The sequence below is a fragment of the Malus sylvestris genome, chromosome 1 (genome assembly GCF_916048215.2).
Source record: "Malus sylvestris chromosome 1, drMalSylv7.2, whole genome shotgun sequence".
Lineage (NCBI taxonomy): Eukaryota > Viridiplantae > Streptophyta > Magnoliopsida > Rosales > Rosaceae > Malus > Malus sylvestris.
In genome coordinates this window covers 12,675,166-12,695,177 of record NC_062260.1, presented here as the reverse complement: position 1 = coordinate 12,695,177, position 20,012 = coordinate 12,675,166, and the positions used below count along the sequence as shown (strand labels likewise).

The following is a 20,012-nucleotide window of genomic DNA, read 5'->3' as shown; positions in this document are numbered from 1 at the left end:
GGATGAAAAAAAAACTTTATGTATCAAATGTTGAAAACCAATAAACTTTAAGGTAATAAACTAAGATTAACCCTTTTTTATTTGTCATATTTTTTGTGCATTGAATCTCTTCGGAAAATGAATGTAAGAGTTAATTTGTGAAGATTTCTTTCAATATCTAGTAATTAATCTAAAGATAAGGATGGATCATTTCGAACATGTCTAAATAAACAACACTAGATAAGGTGTATCAAAACTAAATACCGCACACAGATTTATGCCCACTGTATTTTAAAAAACGACTCTAGATCTTTCCTCTTCACTATAAAAGGGACTCAAGGATGATTTAAAATTTTGTACATGATCACAAACAAGGCAGATCATAATCTTTAATTGTTTTAGATTTTGATTTATGTAGAGAAAATGATGCAAAGTTTTGAGACATTTGATGACCAAGATGAAGCGCAGTATGATGATAGCTTTAAAGAGCTTGAATCATATGCAGTTCTAAAGAATTGTATCCATGATTTACCAGAGGTATATACTTTATCACTCTTTCATTCACTTTTAATTTTAATCTATTTAACTTTGATTTTCAATTTCTCAAAAACTTTGATTTTCAAGGTTTATCAATTAACATTCATAACTCTTCTATTAACTTTTTTTTTTCAAGTTTTATCCATCTATAAAACTAACACACTTATTGACATATTCACTAATACAAGTAAAATTCACATACAATAGCACGTATCAATATTAGATTGTGTGGTAGCAAATATGTACCTATATTAAAGGGTGTGTCAACAAACATGTTAGTTTTAAAGGAAAACTAATGAAAAGAGCTTGAAAACTTTGAGTTTTAACGATAAGGACAAAATAAAGGGTAAAGTGAATAGTATCATGTTTGACTTTTTAGTGTTAAAATGTGGTTTTTCGTTAAAGTGAACAGTACCATGAGTTTTTCGTTAAAACTCCCTAGTTTTAAAGGAAAACTAATGAAAATGGCTTAAAAACTTTGAGTTTTAATGATAAGAACAAAATAAAGGGTAAAGTGAATAGTACCAGGATTGACTTTTTAATGTAAAAATATGGTTTTTCGTTAAAGTGAACAGTACTTGATGCTTTTCGTTAGAGAAAATTTTGAGTTTTAATTATAAAGACAAAATAAAGGGTAAAGTGAATAGTACCAAGATTGACTTTTTAGTGTAAAAATGTGGTTTTTCGTTAAAATGAACAGTACCAGTTACTTTTCGTTAAAGTTCCCTAGTTTTAAGGGGCAAATCAATAGATGAGCCTTCTTCCTCTCAATAAAAACCAATTTGATAGGTATTTGAAGTACATAGATTGGGAGGGCGAAGACCCTAAATGGGTTGTGGGCCTGCTCTATACAGACTTACATAGCCGAAAAAAGGTTGATTATGTTGTGGATTTGATTTTTTTTTTTAATTTTTTTTTCTTTTACATTGATGTTTGATTGTTTCCAGAATTTTAAAGGATTACGATGGGAATCTTCTAAAACTAAAGGATTTTGAAGGGATTTTTCCGAAATTAAAGGATTGCGAACGGAACTTGTAAAATACGTAGCTTGCGTGGTTACTCTATTTAATTTATCTTCTCTCGATAAAGTTTAGTATATTCTCTTTAAGAAGTGGCTTTATCTATGTGTTCTTTAATTAAATACTATTTTTTTATATCATACTTAGAGCCTCCGTATTTAGATCTCGTATAAATACTTGAGGGACTCAAATGTAATTATGTAATAAAAGAAGGAGTAAATATGTAATAAGTGAGGAGCCCTTATTCTATAAAAGGGATTCATCACCCTCACAATCAGAAAGGAGCTCTCTCACTCTCAGAAGCCCCCTCACCCTCTCAAAGCCTCATTCTCACATTACAGAGGCTCTCTCCCTCATAATCCTCTCAGAGAAATACAATATCAGTGTGGACGTAGCCCAAACATTGGGGTGAACCATGATACATCTTGTGTTCTTTACATTTCTTGCAGATTCACGGTCATATTTACGTTGTTCCAAGACCTCCGGTTTTGTGCATCAACATTTGGCGCCGTCTGTGGGAAACGATACAAAAAGTTGTGTCGGTTCTCTTTCATTTTTTTCACCTCCACCATGGATCTGCAAAACCCAAGAGACAATCAAAACTCTCTCTGCCTCTCTTTTACTTCTGATCTATTTCACCTCTTCAAACAAAACACCACAAACTCTCTCTCTCTCTCTTTCTCTCCATTCTCTCTCTCTGCACCTCAAAAACCAGCATCTTCTTCGATCCTCCATGCCTTGTGAAATTTCCAATCAGCTTCCAACCGCCATAATACGACACTATTAGTATTGTATCATTATATCTATACGAAAACTTCAGTTAATGTGCACTGTTTACCAAAAGTGATTTCACGAAAATACCTTTGGTTTTTCTTCCCTTTCTTGCTTTGCTTTTTAATGTTAAACAGTGGATTTACAAATTTCCCCTTACTATTTGTTGGTTGGGGGTGCCACTACCTCTTAGAAGATACCTGTTTGTTCCATTTGTGTCCAGAATCTCCCTAGTTTTCTCTCTCACAAACCACGAACCAAAAAATCCTCTCTATAAAAAGATCACGAACCCCAGCACAATCTCTCTCAAAAGTTGTTAACCACAACACAATCCGGTCCCGATTCGAAGAAAGCTTTAAGCCCAGAAAAAGTTCAGATTCATTGGGAGTTTGTTTTGATTTTTTGTGGAAGAATTCCAGTTTCCAACGCTTCGTATTCTTCAATTACAGGACCCAAGAGGATCTCGATTGGATTTGGGGAAGCTAAGGAATGGTGGTTTTCTCTCTGTGTGTGTATCGGTAGGGCTGGATCTGGGTTTGCTCTGCTTTGCTCTTTCAATTTCAATAAGCTAGTGTAGCCGTGCAGGTCCGGGTCAGTCAGGTTGTTGAACTTTGAAGGAAGGGAATCTCAACAACAAGAAAGAGTAATCAATCAAGAAAGAAATGGGTGGGAGTAAAAAGGCGCTGGGGACGACATGGGAGTTCTTCAGGAGGAGGGATGAGTGGAGGAAGCACCCTATGCTTTCCAATCAACTCCACCACGCCACTTCCGGCCTCGGCATTGCTATCGTTGCATTCGGCGTCTACCTCGTCGGCGAGTAGATCTACGACCGCCTCATTGCTCCCTCCCCCTCCCCATCCTCCTCCTCCTCCTCCTCCTCCTCCTCTCATCACGCCTACTCTCATTCTGTCTCTTCAATCTCCGCTACTCACTAAACAAAGAATTCTGGAGAAACTGGAAGTTAATGATTTGCAGGCATCTTTATGAGAATTCGAGCTCTGAGAAGATGGAGAAAACTAGAGGAAAACAGAGGAAGCTGGAGGCATATGTTATACAAGGTCCGGTCGGAGCTCAAGAAACTTATGGGTTCTGATGCTGGAAGACTCGCCGGATGTATCACCACCGATGTTCCAAGCTCTATCAACATTCGCCCAGCTCTGGAGACATCATCAACTCTTTCTCTCATCTCTCTCTCTCTCTTTCTCTCTGGTACTTCCAACTTCGGAGACATCGTCATCGCCAACTGAGTCAAGTCGTAGAAGCTGATATTGATTCTGACGACCCCATGCAAGGTGTCGACGCTGGAGATACAAACCCCATTGATTTTGTGAGTACAACCCCAAGCAGAAGAACAAAATATTGCGGAATATAGTTAAAAAGCTCACATGGCAACAACAAAATGGGAATCATGGAAAGATCAATGGGACTGTGGTGCTGATGAATAAGAATGTTATGCACTTCAACGATCTCAACGCTTCGGTTCTCGATGGCGTGTATAAGTTGGTCGGCCAAAGGGTTTATCTGCAGCTCATCAATGTCGTTCATGCTGATGATTCCACAACTGCCTAGTTATGCGCAATACCAGCAACACCCTAGTATTGGGCAATAATAGCAAAACCCCCGCGTTGGACAATGTCAGACAAATTCAAATGCTTTTTCAAAATATGATAGTGGATTCTCACATGGGAAGTGATTGGAAAAGCATTAAAGGGAAGAAGATAAAAAGTGAGGGAGGACCAGAGATAATTGCGGTGGACTCGTGGACCATGCAGCAAAAAAAAAAGGAAACAAAAGCAGAAAGCAGAAAGAAAAGCATAAAGCAAAAGAAGATTAAAAGAAGATAAAAAGAAGCAGACATAATTGCGGTGGTGATGGCATGCAGAAAAAAGAATTATGGGCATGACCCATCGAGCAGAGGGTCGGATTTTATTTTTGAATGATGTGATTTATTTTTCTTATCTTTCGGAAATATCTGTATAACCCCATCAAAGAGTAATCAATAAAAAATAAAAAAAAGGCAAGCCCAAAATAATGGGCTCGAATGTTATGTGGAGAGCAAAGGCCCATATGCCCAAAAGAGCCAAGCCCTCTATTATCACCAACCAGGTGATCAAAAGTACGTCTAGTACTACAAAAAATTATTCGGCAGCCTGCCACTATTATCACCAACCAGGTGATCAAAAGTACGCCCAGTACTCCAAAATTATTCAGCACCCTGTCGCTATTATCACCAACCAGGTGATCAAAAGTACGTCCAACGCTATTATCACCAACCAAGTGATCAAAAGTACGCTCAGTACTCCAAAATTATTCGCTATTATCACCAACCAGGTGATCAAAAGTACGTCCAATACTCCAAAATTATTCGGCAGCCTGCCGCTATTATCACCAACCGGGTGATCAAAAGTACGCCCAGTACTTCAAAATTATACATGAGCATCACTCATGTCAATCATGCATAAACATTCATGAGCATCACTCATGTCAATCATACATAAACATTCATGAACATCACTCATGTCAACATTCATGAGCATCATTCATGTCAACATTCATGAGCATCACTTATGTCAACATTCATGAGCATCACTCATGTCAATCAACATAAACATTCATGAGCATCACTCATGTCAGTCAGCTTCAAAAGCTTCATTTACAGAGTTATAGCTTCGAAAGCTTCATTTACAGAGTTCCAGCTTTTAAAGCTTCATTTACAAAAGCTCCAGCTTCAAAGCTTCACTTGCAAAGCTTCACCTACAAAGCTTCAGTGCAGGGTATACAAATACCGCCTCCAAACAACTGCCACTTCGGCCCATACATGGTTCAAATTTGAAGTCTCCAGCCAACAGACTCTATTGACTGAAGACTTAGGGGACTACATTATGTACCATATATTGGGCCTCAACTGGGCCTCATGAAAAATACTCGGGGGACTTAACCCATTATTTATGTATTGAGGATCGAACCCTTATTTTATAAAAGGGACTCCCTCATCATCATTAGAGAGCATCAACTCTAGCCCATTATTCATGTACTGAGGAGCGAGCCCTTATTTTATAAAAGGGACTCCCTCACCTTCATCAGAGATCATCGCCGCCAGCTGAGCAATCGCCTCACCACGAGCATCACTCCTAACCCATTATTCATGTACTGAGGAGCGAGCCTTTATTTTATAAAAGGGACTCCCTCATCTTCAGTAGAGAGCATCGCCACCAGCTGAGCAACCGTCTCACCGCGAGCATCATTCCTAACCCATCACTTATGTATTGAGGAGCGAGCCCTTATTATATAAAAGAGACTCCCTCACCTTCAACGCTACAAGCTGAGCCAACCAAGGCAACATAAGCCACAAGCTGAGCAGCCTCGCAACATGTGCTACTTCCAGTTGAGCATCATTTCAGATTGAGCACCGCCTCATATCGAGTATCAGTCCTAGACGACATCTAGTTACTTCGGCCCACACATGGATTAAGTTTCAAGTCTCCAGCCAAAACACTCTCTTGACTGAAAACTTGGGGGATTACTGTTTGTACCATACTTAGGGCCTCCGTATTTAGACCTCGTATAAATACTCAGGGGACTCAAATGTAATTATGTAATAAATGGAAGGGCAAATATGTAATAAGTGAGGAGCCTTTATTCTATAAAAGGGTCTCCTCACCCTCACAAACCTCAAGCCTTTCATATTCAGAGCAAAGCTCTCAAGGCCTGATCCTCACATACTGAGCTCTCACCCTCACATCTCATCCTCACCACAGTCCCTACTCTCAAACTCTATTTCTCTGGGAGACTCCCCTTCACCCTTGTAACCCATACATACAGTTAGAGAGATACAATCAACATCAGTGTGGACGTAGCCCAAACATTGGAGTGAACCACGATACATCTTGTGTTATATACTTTCTTGCAGATTCACGGTCGGATTTACGTTGTTCCAAGACCCCTCCGGTTTTGTGCATCAACACTATTGAATTTTTATGGCAGGCCGCCAATTATCCGTTAGGAAAACCCTGGACCAAGAAGCATGAAGTACTTCATATTTGGTGCTGGATGGGCATTGTTTTGATTAAGGCCAAGATTAATTGTTGTTAGTGTTAACTGGACTTTTGTCCCATTTGTAACCAAAAGAAAGAAGAACAATGATGAGCCTATTGCTGCTGTTGGCAACTTGGCACATCAAAAAGTGAGCACATTGCTTCTTCTTCTTTCTTTATGTTTTTAGGATAACTGTATATTGTTGAGGATCCTGGAAAAGTAGGTGCTGATAGAAGAAAAAAAACAGATAAAAGTAGCATTGGTGCACGACGGATATAACCCAATTAGTGTTGTAATAAAGAGACACGAAATCCAGACAATCCTCTTTAACCACCCGACGAGGGCAAGTGTGATGTTTTTCATCACTTTCTTTCGTTTCTTTATTCTCTTCACTCTGCGAATTGAGATTCATCATAATCTTTACAGATTGAAAAATAATTGTTTGAAGGGCAGGTTAGAAGCCCATATCTGTTTGGGCAAAGATTTATCTGGATAAGGTCTCTGGACCTCAGCACAGCTCCCTAAGGGATTGGCACTTTAGACATGTCTATTTGGTAGTCGGGCTCTTGCTTGCCTTGTGTGCTACAATAAGAGCTTGAAGTTAGTTCTAAAATGTGCTTTTATGGGGCCTTAGGTGTAGGCCTTGAGGCTCGCAATCAAAACTAACTCAATACTTACGTACGCCACTGCTATCTCAGTATAGCAGATGTAGAACAAGTGTGTTTCAAGTCGATTACTTGCGCCCCAAGTTACTCAAACCTCTTGTTATCAAAGGATTGTCACATATGGGTTAAGTCTATATTAAGTTCTTTTCTTGCCTTGTAAACAAGGACTTTTAGTTCATGATCTTGTATGTTTGAATGGAGGGAGTCCATAGCCCCTTAAGTCATTTGTTTGTTTCCAAATTGCTCTTAATGAAAACATATCCATTAAGTTAACCAGTTCCAGATGCAAATGGAACTTTTAAAATAGGAAAACAGGTGAAAATAACTAGAATACATGTTGGAGAATGCATTAAGTAATAGATCTACTAATTCAGAGAACAAACAAAGAAATTCAGGCAAGATTTCACCTTGTCTGGCAAGGTTGAACTTCTTGCAGTCACTTCTCTTTGAGTTTACAAGGTTTGTATGCTAAAAGGGATGAATGGTAAACAGTTTACACAAAGGAATCAATACTACAAGACTAAGGGAGGTAGCAGAGCTTTTATACTAGACAAAAGATAACTTTTATGATGAGGCTATTGCTAACGAGACTGAATCTGAGTTGATTTCAGGCTTGAAAAGTATGAATTGGCTTAAGAGCAGAGTTGGTATGCTTGTTTGTTTGATTGGTTGAATATCCTTATCTCTATTGTCTCTCCTTCCTTTTATAGGCGATTTGGCCCGAGGGTCAGGGCATTGCTCTTACCCGAAAGCTCTTGGAGGGTAATGAATCATCAGCTTTTTACTTGTATTGCGACTAGAAAGTGCTTTTTGACTGATAGTTAGTCTCCATCACTTGTCACTTCCATCATAGACACGTGGCTTATGTTTTGGTTGAGAAGGCTTTAGTTTGCTTCTGGGCTTGATGCTGGGTTTCGGGCAAATCTTCCTTTAATTTGGCATCCTTAGGCTTTCCTTCATTCAAGCCCAATATTCAAATATTAACCCAAACAGTATCATTATATTCTTTCTCCAAAGCAATTGCATGCAAGATTTGATAATTTAGAATTTACAATGACTGTAATATATTGAGGGAATAGACAAATATATCTTGTTCGAATATAAATTTCTTTTAATAAAAAAAATGATCAAGTTTTGTAAATGGTTGCATACAATTTCCTTCAAGAACACAAAAGTCATTGAGTTTGCATTTTCCTTAACCAAAAGTCTAAATCCTCTTACAACTTCTTGAGTTAAACTTCCTAGAAATATGGATATATCTCTATTTCTTATTTCTCAATAATCGCGTGGAGAAATTATTGGGCACGGCTGCTACACGAGAGTGCACAATACATGTAGGTCCATATTTTTTATTTTTTTTATTTTTTATTTTATTTTTTTTTAATCCAAGTGTAGTGTGAATAAATTCTATTTCTGCATAATTGAGTATATGGATCATCTCACAAATGATCAATTTTCATGGCACAAATACACTGTTGCCGTAACAATTATATGCAATGTGACAAGCACATTTACACATCTCTCCTAACCACCATACTTATCACTTGGTGAATAAGAGTTTTGAAGTTGAACTAATTGTAGAGGAAATTCAAATTAATGTTGTAGCATAAAAAAAATTAAAGAAAAAAATCTCGATGTGGTAGACAGCATGGACAACTAGAAGCTTATCCAAATTCAATCTATACTAAAACTCAAAAAACTTTGATTCACTGCTCACAAGAACAGTGTACTCCCTATTTTGCCCCTGATAAGCTTGTTTTAGTACTTTTGTGCCACTTTATGGATGGGAAAGTATATACAGTTTATTTTTTCTTTCCTTTTTCTTCTCCCTTCTGGCCGTTTCTTCTCGCTCCTCTCTGCGAGTCACCACTGTGGTCGGTGACGAGTTCGTCGTTCCCGGAATCTACAAGCCAACAAACCACCGAAAAGAAACCCTCTCCTTACATTCAATATAAATCTATTTGTAAAAATTCTCATCCATTTTTATTTATTAAGTTAGTGCCTGAGGCGAACTGTTTCTGGCCGAACGCTGACGAATCGGACCTCCCCGTTACAATCAATCATCTACCTTTCGTCTCAAAAACCAAAATCACCCGTTGCATGCGATTCTTTATGGTTTAAGGTGAATCAGAGGTAAATCTTAAATTTTCATACAAAGTCTGTACTTTTCTTGATCGGAAATTGGGCTTTTTTATCCTTTTACTGAATAGTTGTTAAGAATTGTTAGAATTATTAATTGTTTTGGTTTCTTTTGAATTTTTTTATATTTTATTTTGAAGCCTTGAATTTGTTTTTTATTTTTCTATTAATTGAGGATGAAATTTATTCTTTCTTAACATTATTTGACTGCAAATTCTAAGTCCTCAACGCCCAGTTACGTAGCATGGTCGATTCCAATTCTTATTTAAAGGGATGATGCAAAACCCAGAATTTCTTTGTAGTTGGCTTCTACTGAGACTATGCAGGTATACTTATTCAGGGTTTCTAATCTTTGCTTACAGTTTGAACAAAAAAATAAATAAATAAAATCTTTGCTTACAGAGAGTTGATGACTAGGCAGTGATTTCTGTTGAGCACCAGTTATTTGCACCCCTTTTCCCTCCTTCCATAATTGAAGTGCTTTTAACTTTCTGTGGTAATGATTTACAAGATAAAATTGTTGATTTTGTTTCATCCATTTGTGTTTCCTTTTACAAAAATTAAGAAAGGGAATGCTATGATAATTTGGGGTTTTCGTTTTGATATTCATATGTGTACGAAAGAGTTTAATAGATATGGTTTCTGTGTGTAGGTGGGTACTCGGAAAAGTTTGTGAAGGGCCAATGGGAAAAGGTGATTGCATTCAGATTGGCAGAAATACAAGGTCTGCCTCTCTGTGCGTTTCCAATCTTACCTCCTCCTAAATTTTCTTCCAAATCACAATTTATATGATTAATTTGCTGATTCTTTTTCTGAGATTTGAGTTTTTATCTCCTGATTATTTTTTGCAAAGATTGTATTAATTTTCCTTTGACTGGGAATTTGGGGTTTCTCAGGTATAATGTTATCAAATTTTATATTCCAATTTTCTGATTTTTGGGGTTTTGCAAGGAGTGATATATACTAATTTTTTGGAATTTTTGGTCCTTGCAGGGTTTTCGTTTGCCGGACAATGATAGGCGAATCACCACATGAAGTAGCAATTCTGTTGCACACTGAATGCAGGATGACTAACCTAGAGTCTGTAAGTTTCCGAACTTAAATTACATTTTCTCTCTCTTTCTGCCCTTTAGAAAGGTTTCGGTTTTTCGTGTTCCTATACTTATTTCTCTGAAAGCACCTTAATTTTGTGTTTAATTTGGGTTTTTGTGATATGAATTCTAAATTTTGCGTTTAATTTGGGTTTTTGTGTTATGAATTCTAAATTTATTTGTTTAATTTGGGTTTTGTGGGTTTAGAGTTTTGAATTTTAGCCTGATTATGCTATAATTTGATAGGATTTGTTTTTTGAATTATTGATTACTAAGAAGATTGAGTATATTGTGAAAGAAAAATGATATTTTTTTTTTACTATAATTTTGGTTTCGATGGTAAAATTTGGTTTGCCCATTTGGGGATTTTCTAGTTCAGAACCTAGGAAACAAGTAGCAAATGCAGAGTCATTATTGGACAGAACTAACACATTGTGGGCCTCTGTTAAGTCACAGTCCAGTGACAAGATTAACCTGTTCGACTTTGTTACTACGTTGTTTAATAATTTTAGCCAACCGAAAGGAAATGATGACTATGTCTCGGTTAATTGGAAGGAAATTGGGTGTGCTGTTTTGCCTATTTTCAAGAGCGCTGATGAGTGTTGCACTATGCGAGTTATTTGTTTCCAATGTTCGAATGCATTCATTTAGTCTTAGCTTTACTTATGTTGTCCCCATTTGTTTTCTCATATGTTGTACTGTTTCAAATTAAATTTAACAAACCATCCCCCGCACTAACAACTCTATTTTTCAAAATTTGTAGCAACTAATTGAAAACACTTGCAGAGGAAGACATAGAATAGAAACCCCTCTACATAGTGAAGATGGAGATGAGCTTGAGAGTAATGAAGTAGGAAAATCTACATCCCAGTAAGTTAGTTTTTTCAAACAGTAGATATGTATACATGTAAATAGCACAAGACTTACTATAACATGAAAAGCAGCATATAAAGTATGTTATAAATGTAAACAACATTGTAAATAGTATCAGCTTTTGTAATTAACACCGTAAAAAATTTCATCAATTTGTGTAAACATATTATATATATAAATAATAATACCACCTTAAATGGTCTTAAAACCCGCGGCATTGCGCGAGGTTTCAATTGCTAGTTGATTTCTATTTGTATAAATCAAATATAAGGAGTGTGCCGGAGCAAATATAGATTTAAAGCGTGTTTAAATTATATTATATTTTAAAAAAGAAAATTAATGAAAATGATTACAAAATTTTACATTTTAATAAAAAAAATCTATCAAGAAAAAAAAGAAAGAAAAGTGTAAAAAAAAAAAAAAAAAAAACTTACAAGACGCGTGTTTCCATGCTTTGCGAGAGTGGACAAAACAATGGACTGTGCCCAAGTTTTCATTGGTGGAAACCACATCAGTGGATGCGAAAAAACACTGTTATTGCAACTTCTTGCTTTTTTTAAACGTCATTGGCATTTCTTTTGCTTTTTAATCACTACATCCATTCCTTTTGTTTTTTTTTCTAACCTCCGTGAAATAGGATTATCTCATTTCTTTTTTCCCTTCTATTTTCTTTTTTTCTATTTGAAAGATTACGGTTAAATCACGTCAACATTTTATATTTATACTGTTATTAAGAGAACCTTCATTGTCAACTTTTTTCCTTATTTATTCTTATTTTACCCATACTTTTGATACAGAATACTTACATAATGAGGGCAAAAATAGTAATTTTGTATCTTTTGAGAAATTGACAATCATATCCTTATTTTTCCTGTTTTACCCTCACTTTTGAACACAATATTTACATAAGGAGGACAAAACAATAATTATGTAATATTAAGATAAAATATGCACTTATTAAGAGAAATTGTCCCACCATCATTTTTTCATACTCTTTTTAAAAATTTTATGTAATATTAAGATAAAATATGCACTTATTAAGAGAAATTATCCCACCATTATTTTTTCATACTCTTTTTAAAATTTTAAAAACTAATCACACTCCTTAATAAAAAAACAAAAAATAAAATGAAATTATTTACACACACAGAGTGTGTGCTCATCGGCTAGTTAATTTTTTATACAAAGAGAAAAACAAAATAAAAAATATGAGAGAAAATGATGGAAGGAGATAGAAAAGGAAGGACGAATCCTAGTCCAACCTCCACTCCCCTATTTCCTATGTTCATTTGTCTTCCTCCTTGTGCAATCATCACTCTACCATTTTTGCTTTGCCCTCATCTCTATCACACCCAATTCTCCATCTCTCTCAACTTTCACCATCTTTCGCTTCTCTGTAAAACCCAGTGGCCGAGAGGCCGGAGTCTACATCATAACTTGCCACTCTTGGACCTCCCTTTTTCTTTTCTCTATAAACACCGAGGCACACCAACGCCTCTATTTCCCGACGAAAGATTACCACAAAACCACCATCCCTGCAGTTTTTAGAAATAGTGTAGTTCAGAAATAATGTAGTACTCGGATTTAGTTTAAGAAATAATTAGTGTTCAGTTTTCAGAAATAGTGTCGTATCCGTGTTCAATTCTAAGAACAGTGTAGTACTCGTGTTTAATTTCAGAAATAATTAGTGTTTAATTTTCAGAAATAATGTTCAGTTTCAGAAAAGTACCGTTTAGTTTCAAGAATAGCTTAATACATCTTAGTTTCTGAAATAGTGTGTGTGAAAGACTCACTTCAGTTTAAATTACTTTTTTCTATTTTATTTTTATTATATTAAACTTTTGTCATTTTCATAAAAATTTAAGTCATTTTCATTAAAGTTTAAATTCTTTTCATTAAACAAAGTTATAAGATAGTTTATAGTTAAAATAAACTTAGCCCAAACCCTTTTTATTAAAGCTCCCTTATGTAGGAATTATGAACTACAAAACCCAAAAGGAGTCACTACTTCATGTAAATACAACTAGAACCCAAAATTTAAATACATTCAAAAACTTCATTAAAGGAGCAAAACAATTTGTCCTTTAGCGTTTTTAGGCCTTAACGTCAAAACGTAAACTTTCGGGTCAAAGTACAAATACACAAAAGTATCAAAACTTTATGTAATTGCATAAAAGCCCCAAAATTACCCTATTTTATTAGGGTGGCCGGTTTTTAGGGATAAAATGGAGTGGTGGGTGTTTTGATTTATTAGTTTTGTCAAAAAACAATCAAGTAGTGCTTTCACCTTTCATAAAAATAATATATGTTTTGATGATTGATGTTTCCATCATCATTTATACAAATATTTAACACTTTAAATACTTTCATAAAATTAATATATGTTTTGATGATTGATGTTTCCATCATCATTTATACAAATATTTAACACTTTAAATACATGATAAATCATTTGAAAAACATATATCATAAACTTTATGAAATAAATCAAAACTTTGAATCAAAACACAAACCTTTGTGTTCTTGGCAAGAACATCAAGAACATATGAAGAACATCCATGAAAACCCATAAGAGCTCCATGAATGTTTTCATGCAATAAAACTCAAATTTTTATCATTCAAAATGAGGCTAACATCCTAGGGTACTTAGGGGGTTCCAAAAGTCACCTTAAAACCATTTTAACAAGACAAACATGAACCCAAAAAATCACCCTTTGGATTTGGCCGAAAATCCCTAAAATCATGGGACCAAATTTTAGCTCCAATATTCATCCTCATATGAACTACATCTACAACATTTGAGATGGCAAATTTTCAAACAAAATTTACATTCAAAGAAGCAAGAATAAAGCTTGTAACAATTACAACTTTTAAATCATAAACTTATGAACTACAAAACCCAAAAGGATTCACCAACTACTAGACCTAGGCTCTGATACCACTTGAAGGAATTATTTTGAAAAACATGTTCATTTGAGCAACATCATATGGCATGCAATTAACAATTAAAGGCGGAATCATGCTTGCATGTACTCAAAAACAAAACATTACCATGAAATTCAAAGCCTAGTAGATTGGTGAACCAATAATCAACTCAAAACAAAGTGAGTTGAAATTATTACCTTTGTAGATTCCTCTTTGCATAAGCAAAGGCTAATCACCCAAAGAGATAGGGCCTTCATTCCTTGCTTCTTAGATCCATGGATTTGGATGGAAAAATAGGTTTCTCCAAGTTCCCAAAATAGGGAACCTCTAAGTCTCTTCACCAAGGTTTGATTGTAGAAGAAATGAGTGACCTTGGAGTAGTAGGATTGCTAGATGTACCCTCCAAGGTGTTGGCCTCTTTAGAGAGAAAATGGAGAGACAATTCTCACCAATTTTTCCCCCAAAATAAACCCTTAATTTTTCCTTAATGAATTTTGGCTATAAAGTCATTTATATAGTCACTTCTTTAAGTAACCTAAACAACCAAAACCCTAATTCATCTAATATGCCCGGCCATTTAGGGATGTTTGGGCTTTTGGGCTTTAATGAATCTTTATTCATTAAATTGTCATACAATTTAAGTTAATGGGCTTGACGTTCGAAGCCCATTGGGCCTTAAGGTCCAAAACTATCCCGAAGTCTTTAACGAACTTATTCGTTTGATTAATTAACATATTAATTAATCCTTGCCATAATTAAATGATTAAACCATTTAATCATTCTTACTCATTTCCGTTTAATCTTCAATCTCCACCTTTTATGGTGTGCGATCCATTAGGTTCCTTTTAGCGAGGCAGTGGGCGATTAAAACCATTTTACATCGATTGTGAATTGAAACAATTTTCAATTCTCCCTTTAGTGGTTATACACGTATAGGGCTTCCACAAACCATGGTTAACGCCTAGCAGCATGTCATGGTTACCCAAGCTAATCAGAAGAGGTTAGAGAACCTATTCAGTTCGGGATTACAAATGCAATACGGTCCTTCTCTAATCTAATACTCTTGACCACATTGTTTGGTATGATAGTTTATTTACTCATGTCTACTATCCAATGTGAATCGTTTGCTTATATGATTTCCTTGAATGTGATTTGGAACGCATTCCCCAATCTCATTCATACTCTGGCCAGAGATTCCAAATCATATCATAGAGTATTCTCCCTCAACTGTTTGAAGGTTAGAGATCCCTTGTTGCGCATTCACTTGTCTCCATAGCTAAGTGGCTTAACCCCAACGATGCCGTGACACCCCGAGGGGGTGAATTAGACATAATCAAAGATTAAGGACTTAACCACAAGACAACTGTGATGCCTCAGGTCAAAGGACAACTTTGCATTATCCCAACCATGAGTTCTCATGTGACATGGAATATAAGAACTCTTCGTTGATCACGTTCAGTGAACTCATTCTCTTATTGAGCACCTACGTACTTGTCTTGATGTCACACACACCAATGACTCGAGACTAGTCACTCTCCCTGAGAGAAGACACAGTACGTACTGATCTTAACGGACTGTCAATGCCCAATTGGTAATCCTATGATCAGGAACATTTAGGATGTGTCTACGAAAGAATGGTCTCATTAATCTAACTTCATTAGATTGCATTCTCCCAATCACATATTCCTTGGACTTTATCGTTTAAGCATATAACATTTATATGAGACGGCTCAAACAATAATCTTTGCCCTTTATATGTTAAACTAGATTAGTTTAACATTTGAAATGTCCGTAAAGTATCATCATATGATTGGTTTTAGGGCACATTTCCAACAGTTTTCATTGGTGGAAACCACATCAGTGGATGCGAAAAAACACTGTTATTGCAACTTCTTGCTTTTTTTAAACGTCATTGGCATTTCTTTTGCTTTTTAATCACTACATCCATTCCTTTTGTTTTTTTTTCTAACCTCCGTGAAATAGGATTATCTCATTTCTTTTTTCCCTTCTATTTTCTTTTTTTCTATTTGAAAGATTACGGTTAAATCACGTCAACATTTTATATTTATACTGTTATTAAGAGAACCTTCATTGTCAACTTTTTTCCTTATTTATTCTTATTTTACCCATACTTTTGATACAGAATACTTACATAATGAGGGCAAAAATAGTAATTTTGTATCTTTTGAGAAATTGACAATCATATCCTTATTTTTCCTGTTTTACCCTCACTTTTGAACACAATATTTACATAAGGAGGACAAAACAATAATTATGTAATATTAAGATAAAATATGCACTTATTAAGAGAAATTGTCCCACCATCATTTTTTCATACTCTTTTTAAAATTTTTATGTAATATTAAGATAAAATATGCACTTATTAAGAGAAATTATCCCACCATTATTTTTTCATACTCTTTTTAAAATTTTAAAAACTAATCACACTCCTTAATAAAAAAACAAAAAATAAAATGAAATTATTTACACACACAGAGTGTGTGCTCATCGGCTAGTTAATTTTTTATACAAAGAGAAAAACAAAATAAAAAATATGAGAGAAAATGATGGAAGGAGATAGAAAAGGAAGGACGAATCCTAGTCCAACCTCCACTCCCCTATTTCCTATGTTCATTTGTCTTCCTCCTTGTGCAATCATCACTCTACCATTTTTGCTTTGCCCTCATCTCTATCACACCCAATTCTCCATCTCTCTCAACTTTCACCATCTTTCGCTTCTCTGTAAAACCCAGTGGCCGAGAGGCCGGAGTCTACATCATAACTTGCCACTCTTGGACCTCCCTTTTTCTTTTCTCTATAAACACCGAGGCACACCAACGCCTCTATTTCCCGACGAAAGATTACCACAAAACCACCATCCCTGCAGTTTTTAGAAATAGTGTAGTTCAGAAATAATGTAGTACTCGGATTTAGTTTAAGAAATAATTAGTGTTCAGTTTTCAGAAATAGTGTCGTATCCGTGTTCAATTCTAAGAACAGTGTAGTACTCGTGTTTAATTTCAGAAATAATTAGTGTTTAATTTTCAGAAATAATGTTCAGTTTCAGAAAAGTACCGTTTAGTTTCAAGAATAGCTTAATACATCTTAGTTTCTGAAATAGTGTGTGTGAAAGACTCACTTCAGTTTAAATTACTTTTTTCTATTTTATTTTTATTATATTAAACTTTTGTCATTTTCATAAAAATTTAAGTCATTTTCATTAAAGTTTAAATTCTTTTCATTAAACAAAGTTATAAGATAGTTTATAGTTAAAATAAACTTAGCCCAAACCCTTTTTATTAAAGCTCCCTTATGTAGGTTAATATTTTTTTTTGCCATGGCTAGTAGCATATTTAGAGCAAGTTCACCCCTAAAAAATGTGCTGGCACCCAACCTATTTAATCCACTTAGTGAACAGTGAGAGACCCCATGAACAATTTAATTGGCCAAATGCATCTCCACCCTTAAAAAATGTGCTGGCACAAAGTCTAAAAAATGCGCTGGCACAAACGATCTCCATCCCTACAAAATGCTTTGGCACCTAGCCCATTTAAAATATTATTAATTTTTTTATAAAATTAAAAAAATAGTTTTAATTTCGGATAGGAGTTTTAACCAATCTTGTTGTCACATCCTTGCCCGGGCCCCCACCACATCCCGGGCTCGACTCCATCGTAACACGATATTGTCCGCTTTGAGCCCCGACCACGCCCTCACGGTTTTGTTTTTGAGAACTCACACAAGAACTTCCCAGTGAGTCACCCATCCTGGGATTGCTCTTGCGCGAACTCGCTTAACTTCGGAGTTCCGATGGAACCCGAAGCCAGTGAGCTCCCAAAAGGCCTCATGCTAGGTAGAGATAGGAATATACATATAAGGCTTACAGGATCCACTCCCATGGGCGATGTGGGATGTTACACTTGTCGTGCCACATGTCATTATCCGAAATTGCTATTTTGGATGAAAGTTTGAAAATATTGAAATGTGGTGTAAGGTGGAAGATGATGGTTAGGTATTTATAGAAAGAAAAAAAATATTTTTTTTTTGAAATTTTAAACAATTTTAATAATTTTTAACAACTTTTTATTAAGATAATTGTTAGTTTATAGATTTTATGCTGTTTTGGGAGCTTTCTTGTATAAAAGAAAACAAAGAGTTGCAGAGAGTATTCACAAAGATGAGTGAACAAGAAGTTTCATTTCTCTTCTTTCTGGCAATCGAATGGACATTACCGAAAGCACTCACATTACAGAGCATTAGCACATTTCTCTCTCATATCAGAGAAAATACATCACAACCATTCATTTCATCTATCCTATGAGATAGCTACAGTTGTCACTCTATATCATTAACTCTCACTTAATCTAGAGCATCCATTTGGAATGTAATCCAAAGGCTATAATTAAAACATGTAAACTGAAATGTTTTATTTCAGCTAAAAAACACTTAAACACTAACACTCCCTTCTAAGTGTTTAGCTGAAATCACTCCTAAAGCCTTCCTCAAATACTCAAATCTATCTCTTGCCAATGCTTTTGTAAAGATATCTGCAACTTGTTCTTCAGTTTTGCAGTAAATCAGATCAATTTCACCATTCTGCAGTGCATCTCGGATGAAATGGAATCTTCTGTTTATGTGTCTTGTCTTATGATGAGCCACTGGATTCTTAGAGATTGCAATAGCTGAAGTGTTATCGCATAGAATTTGAGTAGGTTCCACTTGTTCCTCTCCAAAATCTGATAAGACAAACCTTAACCAGATGGCTTGTTCAGTTGCCTCTGCAGCACTAACATACTCTGCCTCTGCAGTGGACAAAGCTACACTGCTTTGTTTGATTGAGGCCCAAGAAAATGCTCCAGAACCAAAACTAAAAACATATCCGGAGGTGCTCTTCATGTCATTTTCACTTCCTGCCCAATCACTATCACAATATCCAATAAGCACAGCATCCTTGCCTTTTTCATATGCAATTCCATAGTCCAGTGTGCCTTGAATATATCTTAGCACTCTCTTTGCAGTTCCCATATGTTTCCTGGTTGGATTATGCATGAACCGAGCAAGTAGACTTGCAGCAAACATGATATCAGGTCTTGTAGCTGTTAAATATAACAAACTACCAATTATCTGCCTGTAAAGACTTTCATCAGCTATTTCACTTCCATCTTCTTTGCTTAATCTTTCATTTGTTGCAAGTGGAGTTGCAACAGGTTTGCATTCTTTCAATCCGAATTTCTCCAACAGAGTCCTTGCATATTTCTTTTGATGCAGAAAAATACAACTCTCAGTTTGAATGACTCCAAGCCCCAAGAAATGATGCAATAGTCCCAAATCAGACATTTCATACTTTCCCATCATTTCTGTTTTAAACTCATTCATCAATGCAGCTGAACTTCCTGTGTATATGATGTCATCTACATACAGAGAAACAATAAGTATTCCTGCCTCAGTTGCTTTGATGTAGAGAGTTGCTTCACTTGGACTTCTGTGAAAACCAGAATTGCAGAAATGAGAATCAATTTCTTTGTACCAGGCCCTTGGTGCCTGTTTCAACCCATACAAAGCTTTCTTGAGCTTGTAAACCTTGTCTTCCTTGCCTCTAATCACAAAGCCAAGTGGTTGGTCTACATATACTTCCTCATTTAGAACTCCATTCAGAAATGCAGACTTCACATCAAGTTGGAAAAGCTTCCATCCTTTATGTGCAGCAAGCCCAATTAAAGTTCTAATAGTGTCAAGTCTTGCCACAGGAGCAAATGTCTCATTGAAATCGATTCCAGGCTTTTGAGAGTATCCCTTAGCCACTAACCTTGCCTTATTCTTCTGTATAGACCCATCTAGGTTCAATTTTGTTTTATAGATCCACTTGACACCCACAACCGGCTTATCAAATGGTCTATCAACAAGTTCCCAGGTGCAATTCTTCTCTATCATGCCTATTTCTGCTTCCATTGCCTTCTGCCATGATTCATCTTTTACTG

At 35.7% G+C, this 20,012-nt stretch overlaps 1 protein-coding gene across 1 annotated transcript; it reads left to right on the top strand.

Moving 5' to 3' along the window:
* Positions 1 to 348: 348 nt before the first annotated feature.
* On the top strand, positions 349 to 12,803 carry LOC126604501 (uncharacterized). The gene is made up of 5 exons (XM_050271809.1): positions 349 to 516; positions 9,359 to 9,471; positions 9,798 to 9,881; positions 10,139 to 10,229; positions 11,000 to 12,803. The coding sequence occupies exons 2-5, from the start codon at positions 9,419 to 9,421 to the stop codon at positions 11,108 to 11,110; spliced, it is 339 nt and encodes a 112-aa protein (XP_050127766.1). The 5' UTR covers positions 349 to 516; positions 9,359 to 9,418; the 3' UTR covers positions 11,111 to 12,803.
* Positions 12,804 to 20,012: the final 7,209 nt, after the last annotated feature.